Below are 13,251 nucleotides of genomic sequence, written 5' to 3' on the forward strand. Positions count from 1 at the left end.
ACACGAACACGAACACGAACACGAACAACATCGACACGATTTATTGAAAAGGCTTCGAAGGGAATTTCCGCGTACAACTACAGCAGCTTGAACTATTACCGAGGTTGTGAAGTACTTATTAATGTGTGTTTTTGTTCCTTCCTTTCAAGGTCGAGCGCTGCTCAATTCCTTTGAATCCAAAGAGGTACTGTAGTGTGATCTCTATGTCTTACAGTTATGTTAGGCTAATCAAGTAAACTTAGCTCCGATCCAGCTGAGCGGATTGTGCACTTCCAGTTGCATAAACCGTACAACTACAGCACGATGCGATCTTGTTGATTTGCCTCTCAAGTGTGTTGAAACACTCCAACCGAGTCCGCGACAGGCAAATCCTTCCGTACGAGCACACTCGGAGAGCGAAGCTTTTTATGTCGGTACTGTATTTGAGACATTTATGAAAATTTTTGTTATGATTTTGGATAACTAGCCATGTCCATTTCGGAAGTATTCAATGACCTTGACATGAGGGAATTTGGTTGTTCCACACTTCAGGAACAGAGAGTCCACTGGCCGTTATGGTCCACATGGGCAGAAATTTAGGACAGTCAGCGGTTCATGACGCGGGCTCTATTCTGTACAATAGAGGTGCGTCCGACATTATTCGCTGGGGCTTCTGGGACCGGGGAACGTTTCGGAATTTCTTCGTTATTTCTACTACGCCATAAACTTCGAGAGGAGTAGAAACTGTTTGTTTGTCGAAACTTGGAGCTGAGCACAAGTTAATTCTGTAGACAGGTTTGTAGAAAACTAATTTACTTTATATTTTTTCAATCTGAAGGGAGCTTTTTCGGTGCACGCAGGCTCCGAAGTCTAAGTTCGAACGTAACGTCACTTCCACTTTCTGAGCTCGTCGATAAAAACTTTCTTTGCTGGTTCAAACTTTTCTAAAATGTGCTTTCTTTAAAATCTGTTTCGGTCCATAACAGTGGAATTTCAGACTAAGGTGTCAATTTCAACAAGTTTAAATGTTATAATAAACAGATCGTTGTCAATTCCCAATTATTAGTTGTTGATCTTAAGACGGAGCTAAATTAGCCATTCTGTAATATTTTAGGATAATTTGCTGAGATTTTGCTGCTAAACATTTAAGTCGTCTCTGAGTCTTTGTCAGTGATAGAACATTAATCCCAGGCTGAGTTTACAGTGGCTCTGTGTTCTTTCAACTGCAGTTTTAACGTTTTTCGAGTGAATTCTGTTGCAGTTACGAAGCTTTCGATTTCATCTTAATCCATTATTAATAAGTGTGCGCATTTTTTTTTCGTTTCTACAGGAAGTTTTGAGTTAAGCATAAATTTCCTAATTGGAGCTCTTGGTGTCTATTCCACGCAGTCACCAGAGGTTTGTGTTTTCAGTTTCTACAATGTAACTACGAACCAAAATGCTCCGGTTTCACTTAGTTAGTACAACAAAATTTAATTAAAACTTTTATCTCAAAATAGAAATTAAGTGCTGACATCATAATCATGTGAACAACGGGTGTTGGAGAGAAAAGAAAACTTTGGTGCACGTGACTCATCACTTTTGCTTCTATCTTCCTCTGAATAGCCTGAGTCTACAGTGGGATAGAGTGGAATTTCACACTAGGATGTCAATTTCAACCAGTTTCAATGTTCTAATAAATAGACTGTAGTCACTTGCGAATGATTGGTAGTTGATCTCAAGTCGGAGCTAAAAATTAACCATTCTGTCGTAGTTGAAGATAATTTGCTAAGATTTTGCTAGTAAACATTTAAGTCATCTCTGAGTCTTTGTCAGTGATAGAACATTAATCCTAGGCTGAGTTTACAGTGGCTCTGTGTTCTTTCAGCTGCAGTTGTAACATTTTTCGAGTGAATTCTGTTGCAGTTATGAAGCTTTCGAACTAATGAGTGTGCGTATTTTTCTTTTCGTTACTCCAGAAAGCTTTGAGTCAACTATAAATTTCTTAATTGGAGCTCTTGGTGTCTATTCCACGCAGTCACCAGAGGTTTGTGTTTTCAGTCTCTACATTATAACTATGAACCAAAATGCTCCGGCTTCACCCAACTAGTACAACAAAATTCAATTGAAACTTCTATCTCAAAATAGAAATAAAATGCTGACGTCATGATCATGTGATCAACAGGTGTTGGAGAGAAAAGAACACTTTGCTGATTCATCACTTTCGCTTCGATCTTCCTCGTGTTGCGCATCGCATCGCCATAAAACGCCTTAAACGGTGAGTAGAATTTGTTGTTTACTGAAGGTTTTTCGTTTTTTTTTTTTTACTTTTTGTATTAAATATAAGCGTGAGTTTCAAACGAGTGCAAATTGGTGCCATTCTTTCGTGTTTTAGTTGCAAATGTGTTGAAATTCAAAACGCACACTCTAATACAAGACCGAAGATTGGAAGTGCTTCTTGATCTGTGAGGTGTGTAGATTTTTTGATCTGTTTTAAGGTGTTTAATAGTGGAATTTCACACTAGGATGTCAATTTCAACCAGTTTCAATATTCTCATAAACAGACTGTAGTCACTTGCGAATGATTGGAAGTTGATCTCAATTCGGAGCTAAAATTAACCATTCTGTCGTAGTTGAGGATAATTTGCTAAGATTTTGCTACTAAACATTTAAGTCGTCTCTTTGTCCTTGTCAACATTAATCCCAGGCTGAGTTTACAGAAGCTCTGTGTTCTTTCAACTGCAGTTTTAACGTTTTTCGAGTGAATTCTGTTGCAGTTACGAAGCTTTCGATTTCATCTTAATCCATTATTAATAAGTGTGCGCATTTTTTTTTCGTTTCTACAGGAAGTTTTGAGTTAAGTATAAATTTCCTAATTGGAGCTCTTGGTGTCTATTCCACGCAGTCACCAGAGGTTTGTGTTTTCAGTTTCTACAATGTAACTACGAACCAAAATGCTCCGGTTTCACTTAGTTAGTACAACAAAATTTAATTAAAACTTTTAACTCAAAATAGAAATAAAGTGCTGACATCATAATCATGTGAACAACGGGTGTTGGAGAGAAATGATTGATCACACTAGGATGTCAATTTCAACCAGTTTCAATATTCTCATAAACAGACTGTAGTCACTTGCGAATGATTGGAAGTTGATCTCAATTCGGAGCTAAAATTAACCATTCTGTCGTAGGTGAGGAAAATTTGCTAAGATTTTGCTACTAAACATTTAAGTCGTCTCTGAGTCTTTGTCAGTGATAGAACATTAATCCCAGGCTGAGTTTACAGTGGCTCTGTGTTCTTTCAACTGCAGTTTTAACGTTTTTCGAGTGAATTCTGTTGCAGTTACGAAGCTTTCGATTTCATCTTAATCCATTATTAATAAGTGTGCGCATTTTTTTTTTCGTTTCTACGGGAAGTTTTGAGTTAAGTATAAATTTCCTAATTGGAGCTCTTGGTGTCTATTCCACGCAGTCACCAGAGGTTTGTGTTTTCAGTTTCTACGATGTAGCTACGAACCAAAATGCTCCGGTTTCACTTAATTAGTACAACAAAATTTAATTAAAACTTTTATCTCAAAATAGAAATTAAGTGCTGACATCATAATCATGTGAACAACGGGTGTTGGAGAGAAAAGAAAACTTTGGTGCACGTGACTCACCACTTTTGCTTCTATCTTCCTCTGAATAGCCTGAGTCTACAGTGGGATAGAGTGGAATTTCACACTAGGATGTCAATTTCAACCAGTTTCAATGTTCTAATAAACAGACTGTAGTCACTTGCGAAAGATTGGTAGTTGATCTCAAGTCGGAATCAAAAATTAACCATTCTGTCGTAGTTGAAGATAATTTGCTAAGATTTTGCTAGTAAACATTTAAGTCATCTCTGAGTCTTTGTCAGTGACAGAACATTAATCCTAGGCTGAGTTTACAGTGGCTCTGTGTTCTTTCAGCTGCAGTTTTAACCTTTTTCGAGTGAATTCGGTTGCTTTTACGAAGCTTTCGAATTAATGAGTGTGTGTGTTTTTTTTTGTTACTCCAGAAAGCTGAGTCAACTATAAATTTCTTAATTGGAGCTCTCGGTGTCTATTGATCTGAAAGAAACAATTCTCTTATCTATTTTTAAATCCAAGCTGAAAACTTTTTAAAAAGATTTTGATTAATTTTAAACTTTGATATTTCGATTAGTTATCGATTTTAAGATTTTGACTCTTTTTAAATTTATTTATAAACACATTTTATTTTATTTTATTTATTTATTTTTGTTAATATTTTTATTATTATTATTATTATTATTTTATCAATTGAATTAATTAGTTAATGAGGGCCCCACTAAAAACCGTTGTGGCGAGTTGGGCTCCCTCGTTAAATATTATTATTATTATTATTATTATTATTATTATTATTATTATTATTATTATTATTATTATTATTATTATTATTATTATTATTATTATTATTATCATCACTATTACTATTCCACGCAGTCACGAGGGGTGTTTGTTTTCAGTTTCTACATTGTAACTACGAACCAAAATGCTCCGGTTTTACTTAATTAGTACAACCAAATTCAATCGCGAAACTTCTATCTCAAAATAGAAATAAAGTGTTGACATCATGATTATGTGATCAACAGGTGTTGGAGAGAAAAGAAAACTTTGCTGATTCATCACTTTCGCTTCGATCTTCCTCGTGTTGCGCATCGCGTCGCCATAAGACGCCTTAAACGGTGAGTAGGATTTGTTATTTACTGGGTATGGTGTTTGGATAGCATATTTGACAGCAACTTAAGCCAGCTTTTCACTCACTCTTCAATTTATAGGATGGTAAAAATAATTCCATTTTGTCGTTAGCGATGAGTACTGATAGTGTAGACTGTGTGCCTTTTTAGTAATACGATGAGGTTTACGTATGTATGGAAAATTCACTCACTACCCCACTCGCTCTCTCACTCCATTCTCTGATCTGTTGCACAATTAATTTAAGTATTAAAATTTGGATTTAACGCGTTTTCCCTCTTCTTCCCTACTAGGTTTGTTTCTGTCCCCAGAGTTCCACTATTGTCTTCTGTTCATTATATCTGTACCTTAGCTGCCACTAGGCTCAATACATGGTATACCTATTTTACAGTTGATTTACCATATTTTGAGGTTTACAGATTTCATTTGATTTGATCTTGCTTTTGTAACGCAAATACCTTGTGAGCTTTTTTGCTCCTGGGCATGAAATGTCTCAGTCAGAATTTTAACACGCAGTTGAATTTTACTTCTTGTTTTGGGCACAAATCGAATTTTGTGGGGTCTAAAAAGATGTATTTTGATCAAAGATGAAGCGAAAAGAAAGAAAACCACCGTTAGGAAGTAGCAGCTCATATACCAAAGGCCTAAAAATTTTATTGTGCATGTAATAAAGATAAAGCAAGAAGAAGCGGGAAAGAGCCATAATTCAAAGAGCCTGAGTTCTCTCCAACTGCTGACCTTGCTTACATTCTATTTCAATTGGTCTTCGCGCTAGGTCCGTTACTACTTAGTTGTGTAGAAAGTTAAACCTGCATTAAGCAGATATAAGTCCATTTTCTTCCCTTTTTTTTATTGAAAGACTGACGCCTTTTGGGCATGCATATCTATTAATTATGTTTTATGAGGTGATAAGTTCTTCTTATTACTAATTCATGTTTTCTGATAGTCCCGAAGTTCATTTTTTGGTCTTATTTTTGTTTTCAGCGAATTATGGGCTAATAAATCTGACCGCACACACATATATATATTCCTCTGAGCGACATAGCATTAGCTGACTTTAAAGGACGAATACAGTAACTGAAGCTAAAAATACACTTGATTTACTCTCAACAGCAAGCTAAGATCAAGCTGAATATGGCCACAGAAGAATACTCTGACGAACAACTTAACTTCTTTAGGCTTTGTCATATCGTCACCGATGAAGTTGCCGAGAGTCTGCGACTATTCTTCAAAAAGGAGTGGGATAGACTTTACAAAGAAGACTTCGGAGAATGGAAGGACTCGCCAAAAAATGGAAAGGACTTTTATGATGGTGAATCTTTATCTAAACAAGAGTTTAATGCAGAACATTTGGCAATCATGATTAACGGAAATACAGCTGAGTGGGATTGCACCAAGTTGTTCTATGCCATTTGTTATTCTGATTGTATCGGTCGGCACCTCAAGCTAGGTTACAAAATTGCACTAAATATACTCAGAGAGATTCGTAATGAATGTCATGCGCACTCCTTACACGGCAAGATCAATGACGTGGAGTTTCAATGTATCATTCAACAAGTTGAAGATGCCTTCAAAGCTCTTGATCTCTCCAGAGACAAAATTCAAGTGATAAGAGAGCAGACGAGTTTTCCTACTAAGGAATTAAAGAATGTGTTGAAAAAGGTCGAGAATCTTAAACAGGAATTGGAGGTGCTCGAAGCTCAACTAAACAAGGACGTTTCTTCCTTCTACGTCCTGCCACCCAAACCTTCACACGATGTGGTAGATCGTGATCGCGAGGTGGCTAAAATTGCAAAACAGTTGGAAGAGCTCAAAGAGGCCAACGAGAACAGATTAAGTTACTTGTACATTTCTGGAAACCCTGGAAGTGGCAAATCTCAGCTAGCCGGTCTCGTGGCGAAAAGATTTTTCGATGAAGGCACTCAAATTCCTTTTACTTCTTCCTTTGTGATGACGATAGATGCTAAAACCCCAAGCACTATTCTTGACTCGTATGTTTCCTTGGCCCGAAATATTAACTGCCCAGAATATCCCATTACTAAGACACTTAACGATCCGGCTTTGAACTCAGACAAAAAGATTGCTAATTTGAAGTCCTTAATGGGCTCAAAAATCGAGCTTTACACCACCTGGCTTCTGGTTGTTGACAACGTCGAAAGTATCTCTAAGATTAATGCCTACCTGCCAGCGTCTGGAAATGAAAAGTGGGCGAGAGGTCAATTGCTGATCACAACACAAGACACCGAGCATATTCCGTCAGTGAGCTCTTTTGTCAATCACGTCTCAGTCAGCAAAGGTATGGAGGCCAATGATGCAGTACACCTACTAGAAAAGGTTTCTGGCATCTCAGGTTATGAAACGGAGGAGGTTGCTCAAAGATTAAACTATCAGCCCCTTACCTTAGCAGGAGCCGCCGCTTACGTCAAGGACGTTCGTGACACCAAAGGTGGAGCAAATTCTGGCTGGAGTGATTACCGTGAGAAACTTAAGGAAGGAAGAGTAGATCCTTCTTACACAATTGTCGATCACCTAGTTTATCCAGAATCAATGGGTAAGGTAACAAGAGAAGCTGTTAAAAAGGCAATTGAATCCACCAATGTTATAATCAAGAACGTTTTTACTCTGCTTTTCTTTTGTGCACCGCAACCGTTAAGTTTGGAGATAGTAACCAATTATTTTCGGGACCTAGTGGAGGAAATGGGCGATAAAGATGCTATCAGCGTGAAGATTCAAAGATGCTCTCTGCTCCTTTTTTACCAAGAGAAGAATGCTCTCTTTATAAGAACCCATCAGGTTGTACACGATGCCATCCGCGCTGTGCTTAAAGATTATCTCAAGGCTGATAAGTTAGGAGCTATGAAGGCAGCAATCAAGTCATTTTATCAGTTCGTTGAAGATACTCGACAACAAGATCATCTTTCCTACTTAGATACTTACGCGAAGCACTGTCACTGCATTCCTCATCTAGAAGTATTGATTACGCAAATTAAAGATAATTTTTCCGTGGAAGAAACGCGAAATGCCGGAGAGATTACGTTTAAATCCGACATACATTACCTGCAAACACTCGGGGTGATGTGTCAAGAACGTGGTGCATTCCAAGTGGCAAAAGAATGCTTTAATAGTGTTCTTAATATCCGTCTAAAACACCTCAAACCTGAAAATCTTGACGTCGGAAGAACTTACAGTAACTTGGGTGCAGTGCATGGAGACCTGCTTGAACATAAAGAGGCTAAAGAGTGTTACAATCGTGCACTTACCATTTTTCAGAGAGAGTTCGGACTTGAGCACGTCGAAGTTGGAATAATGTACGAGAACCTAGGAGATGAGCACCAATACCTGTCTGACTTCATTAAGGCAAAGGAGTATTATGATCTCGCACTTCCCATTCTTCTGAAAGAGTTCGGCCCTGAGCATCCCAAAGTTGGAATAACGTACAAGAACCTAGGAGATGTGCATCTAAAGCTGTCTGACTTCATTCAGGCAAAGGAGTATTATGATCTCGCACTTCCCATTCTTCGGGAAGAGTTCGAAGCTGAGGGAGCCGAAGTTAGAGAAGCGTACAAGAACCTAGGAGATGTGCATTTTATGCTGTCTGACTTCATTCAGGCAAAAAAGTATTATGATCTAGCACTTCCCCTTTACCAGAAAGATCTGGGACCTGAAGAAAGTCTCGTGGGAGTAATACACATGAAGCTGGGAAATGTACTCAAAGATCTGGGTGAGCTGAACCAGGCAAAAAAGAGTTATGATCGTGCACTTTCTATTCTTTGGAAAGCGCTCGGACCTGAGCATCCCATGGTTGGAATAACGTACATGAACCTAGGAGATGTGCATCTAAAGCTGTCTGACTTCATTCAGGCAAAGGAGTATTATGATCTCGCACTTCCCTTTCTTCGAAAAGATTTCGGACCCAAGCATTACGACGTTGGAATAACGTACAAGAACCTAGGAGATGTGCATCTAAAGCTGTCTGACTTCATTCAGGCAAAGAAGTATTATGATCTCGCACTTCCCATTCTTCTGGAAGAGTTCGAAGCTGAGGGAGCCGAAGTTAGAGAAGCGTACAAGAACCTAGGAGATGTGCATCGAAAGCTGTCTGACTTCATTCAGGCAAAGGAGTATTATGATCTCGCACTTCCCTTTCTTCGAAAAGATTTCGGACCCAAGCATTACGACGTTGGAATAACGTACAAGAACCTAGGAGATGTGCATCTAAAGCTGTCTGACTTCATTCAGGCAAAGAAGTATTATGATCTCGCACTTCCCATTCTTCTGGAAGAGTTCGAAGCTGAGGGAGCCGAAGTTAGAGAAGCGTACAAGAACCTAGGAGATGTGCATCGAAAGCTGTCTGACTTCATTCAGGCAAAAAAGCATTATGATCTCGCACTTCCCCTTTACCAGAAAGATCTGGGACCTGAGAATGGTCTCGTGGGAATAATACACATGGCGCTGGGAAATGTACTCAAAGATCTGGGTGAACTGAACCAGGCAAAAGAGAGTTATGATCTCGCACTTCATATTCTTCGGAAAGAATACGGACCTGAGGTTGCCGACGTTGGAATGACGTACATGAACCTAGGAGATGTGCATCTAAAGCTGTCTGACTTCATTCAGGCAAAGGAGTATTATGATCGCGCACTTCCCATTCTTCTGAAAGAGTTCGGAGCAGAACATTGTTTATTCAAAATGATCAAGGAAAGCTTAGTAAAGATAAAGCAATTGCAGGAAAATTCTCCGCGATCTTCGGGTAGTTTTGGGGAACGACCCACCGGTTCAGGACATCCTGGGTCAGTGCCAGCAAAACGATCAAAAAAGATATAAGAAATCGACTCTGCCTTTCATTTTCGACCTTGGGTTTATTTTAAATGGTAAAAATAACTCTCGAGACAAAAATGGACACTCACTTCAAGAATGTTATAGCGTACAAAATACAGATATCCTCAGTCCGCATTATATGGTTACGTTTATGCTACCATGCGCTCTGGAGTATTACAGTTTGGAGTCGATCCGCCATCTTGTTTGCTGACGGTGTTTATCTGCGTACTAGTCACCCCACAGGCGGCCCAAGCTCACGTCTCGAGAAAAAGCCAACGATGAATTCATGAACGCGTCACGCGTTGTGTGACTCGGTGTTAAGTTACGGGAGGAACCGTTGAAAATTCGAACACGTTATAAGGAATAGTATGGGGAACGAAATATGGTCGATTTACAACGATAAATATTTCGAAATATGAATATTTTAAAAGTAAAATCAATAAAACTTACTCATGCCCTGTGTATCCGTCGTAGTTTCTGGCGATTTCTGCAGTAAGTTTTATTGATTTTACGTGTAAAATATTCATATTTCGAAATATTTATCGTTGTAAATCGACCATATTTCGTTCCCCATACTATTCCTTATCACGTGTTCAAATTTTCAACGGTTCCTCCCGTAACTTAACACCGAGTCACACATCGCGTGACGCGTTCATGAATTCATCGTTGGCTTTCTCGAGACGTGAGCTTGGGCCGCCTGTGGTCACCCGAGAATTAAACATTTCTGGCGACGAACACGGGATCATCTTCCCAAGCTTAAGCAAAACGGAAAATTCCAATCCAACAGCCACAAGAGCTAGTTGCTACTTCGAGCGGTGAGCAATATTTAACAGCAAACAGCGTTTCCGCCGCTGCAGACACACACGAGTGAAGTGCTGTCATGATTTCTGTCACTATATATCGCCGAAGCCTACGATGCCCTTTCAATTTTGTACTCTCCGGTTTTCTCATCAAGGTAGAGCCTTACCCATCGCGACGGATTCCCGAGATCTCATTTCGCACTGATGAAAATTGCCATCGTAGAAAGACACAGAAACTAACTTGAAACAGCAAGCAAGATGAGAGTCTTATTGCAGGTAACTATTAAGAGGATCACGTCGAGAACTTAGACAATGTTCGCTGCCTAAACCATTATGGCCTGCGACTTCAGCTCATTAAATGTAAATTTATTCGGAAATCCTCAACTTACACGGTTGTGTCGTCTCTGCCAAAGGGATTTCGCCAACAGAGGAAAATATAGAAGCCATCAATCAAACGGCAAGCATGGAGAACCTTGATTAGCTAAGGGCCTTGTTGTTGGCTAAGTTCAATCCTCTAACCGCTCAACCAGTTTTTTCAAAAAACCCAGGAATTCAAGTGGTCCTCCTAGTATGACAAAGCATTTAACCAAGCCAAGATGTTGGTTTCATCTTCAAATGTGCTATTCCATTGTCACCACATGAACGACGCAACTGTCATTCTTAAGAGCGACGCAATCCAGTATGGAATTGGGGTAGTTTTACTCCACCGCTTCCCGTCTATTGCCTACTCCCCGAAGTCCCTAAATTCTTAAAAGAGAATCTAAAGCCAGATCGAAGATCTTGCCATAATTGTTCAGGTGGGCTTCCACATAATGCATATGTCGAGCGCAAAGTTACACTGGGAACTGAGCACAAACCCTGGTATGAAGATGTCAGCCACAGACTTCGCGACACCGTTTTTAGCAACTGCTAGACTTCGTACCTGGTCCCTCTCCCTTTCCTCATACGTTACGAAATCTAGTTCAAATTATTTGCTGAAATTCCCAGTGCCTATTCTTTGTCAAGGCTCCTTCCTCACTGCAGTACAAGAAATATGCTAGAGTTTAAAAATGAATCTTCCATGTGGCTTCTCGGTAGATAAAACGACACGTAGTCTCTCCCACACTCTCTCTTGTATTGGTGCAGGACCATATTGCTTTCAAAAAATGGATGACATGTCCATTCGTACGTCGATTCTATGCTGAAGTCATACTTTGTCGTCAAGTACAAGCTCTCTCTCAGGCAGGGCTGCCTCATGTTGGGACTTCGAACTGTTATACCACCCTTCCAGAGACAGCCAATTCTGCTATGACTACATGAGGTTCATGCTGAAATCAATGACCTGCTGTCTTGTACGGTGACTTGGAATAAATTGGGAGATTTAAAGGATCATTCTAGGATGTCAACTCTGTCAAAACACCCGTAAAACTCCTCCAGCCTCGCCACTGTTATCATGGTCCACGCCGACATCTCCACGTGTACGCGTAGATTTTGCTACCTATCCATTGAGGGACTACCTTTCATAGTTGGTGCTCACTCCTATTGGCTTGGAGTGTTCGGTCTTATGAAGAGAACGTCTGCTGACTCGCACGTCAACGCCTTGTACTACATCGAGGTATGATTATCCGGCTCAAATTTTCAGTGACAGTAGGGCGGCATTTCCCTCTGCAGAATATGAAGAATTCCTGTAACGTAGTGGCTTTCGGCGAGTTCTAGTTTCCCTTCACCATCCTTCTTCAAATGATGTGACTGCACAATTTTCAAAGACCCTTTAGTTCCCTATGGAGTCATCAGTCCCCAATTTATCAAGCTGTATTCATTGATGGACTCAGAATTTCCTTTTTTCCGACAAAAGCACTCTATATGCTACTACCAAGTCATCTCTTGTCAATCACTTTCAGCTGTGAGAACTGTTCACTCGACTTTCCCTTGCAAGACCTGATATTGGTGCTCATGTCGCCAGGTAAAAAGACTATTGAATGCTGTATAATCACGACAAGTAAGCCAAGTTTAGAGAGATGGTTTGGGAGACACTTTTCTCGCACGTGACCATCCATGTGGTCAGAAGTGGTAGTCTGGTACCGTCGCACAGAAACTCGGCCTGCTTCCTTGCAAGGTCAACTAAATGATGGGCGGACCTGAAGAAAACACGTGGATGATGTTCTTCAGAACAGACCAAGCCCTGTGGCAACTGAATCTGGCACAATAATAGCACAGGTATAAGCGGAAGCAGCAAATGAGGACTCTTCTCCTTCTAATGTAGTAGAACCACACCCCTACTGGAAGTTTTGCAGAGCCGTAGAGTCACCTACAGCTATTCCTGCTACTCCCTGCCTACTTTGGTCTCAACTTGCCTCCAAGCCACCTCAGGGACCAGTTAAGTTACACTTAATAGGACAGTTCACCTAAATGAACAGTTTTAAAAATCTGTGTGGTTTTTAAGGATTTACTGAACATTTAAGATTTTCTGAGCAATTGGTTTTTTATTTGCTCATCAGTTTTAGTAATTCCTAGCGAAATGTTTCCACGGGAAGGAGATATAGTTTCTCAATATAGATATCGAGCCCGCAGTATTTTTCTATCACTTATTCGGCTAGCATGTACTTCAGAGTGATACATTTTAGGAGTGGTTCCGCCATCTTGCGTGCAGTGTTCGTCTTCTTATTGGTCAACCACGAGAACATAAAACAATGTTGTTATGTGACAAAACAATCTTGGAACCACGTGAAGAGGCGGAGCTCACTTTGTTCATAGAAATAGCCAGTTACAGTCGAAAGATACGCTTTATTATAATATTTAATGTGCGATAAGAATTAATATCATCTAGCGCAAGGGTTCTTTATAGGAGCGTTAGAGGATTCGTCTTTAGGGCATAGTTAACATTTTCTGTTGTCGTCGAGACCTGAGAATTCGTAAATCGTAAGAAATTGGATATTCGTAGTGTAAACTATATTCTCTTAG

General features: G+C 39.8%; 1 protein-coding gene across 4 annotated transcripts; it reads left to right on the top strand.

Annotated features, from left to right (window-relative positions):
- Window positions 1-1,252: 1,252 nt before the first annotated feature.
- Window positions 1,253-9,652, top strand: LOC149053279 (uncharacterized). Of its 4 annotated transcripts, XM_089188389.1 has the most exons (8): window positions 1,253-1,377; window positions 1,938-2,005; window positions 2,144-2,236; window positions 2,354-2,428; window positions 2,805-2,872; window positions 4,591-4,683; window positions 4,987-5,067; window positions 5,807-9,652. In XM_089188389.1, exons 7-8 carry the CDS (start codon window positions 5,065-5,067, stop codon window positions 9,515-9,517), a joined length of 3,714 nt encoding a protein of 1,237 aa, XP_089044515.1. In that variant the 5' UTR covers window positions 1,253-1,377; window positions 1,938-2,005; window positions 2,144-2,236; window positions 2,354-2,428; window positions 2,805-2,872; window positions 4,591-4,683; window positions 4,987-5,064; the 3' UTR covers window positions 9,518-9,652. The 4 variants fall into 4 exon arrangements, with proteins under 4 accessions (XP_089044515.1, XP_089044522.1, XP_089044510.1 ...); XM_089188396.1 differs by lacking the exon at window positions 4,987-5,067; XM_089188384.1 differs by lacking the exons at window positions 1,253-1,377; window positions 1,938-2,005; window positions 2,144-2,236; window positions 2,354-2,428; window positions 2,805-2,872 and adding an exon at window positions 3,330-3,438.
- The last annotated feature ends 3,599 nt before the right edge of the window (window positions 9,653-13,251 follow it).

The sequence above is a fragment of the Pocillopora damicornis genome, chromosome 1, assembly GCF_964200805.1.
Source record: "Pocillopora damicornis chromosome 1, jaPocDami1.2, whole genome shotgun sequence".
NCBI lineage: Eukaryota > Metazoa > Cnidaria > Anthozoa > Scleractinia > Pocilloporidae > Pocillopora > Pocillopora damicornis.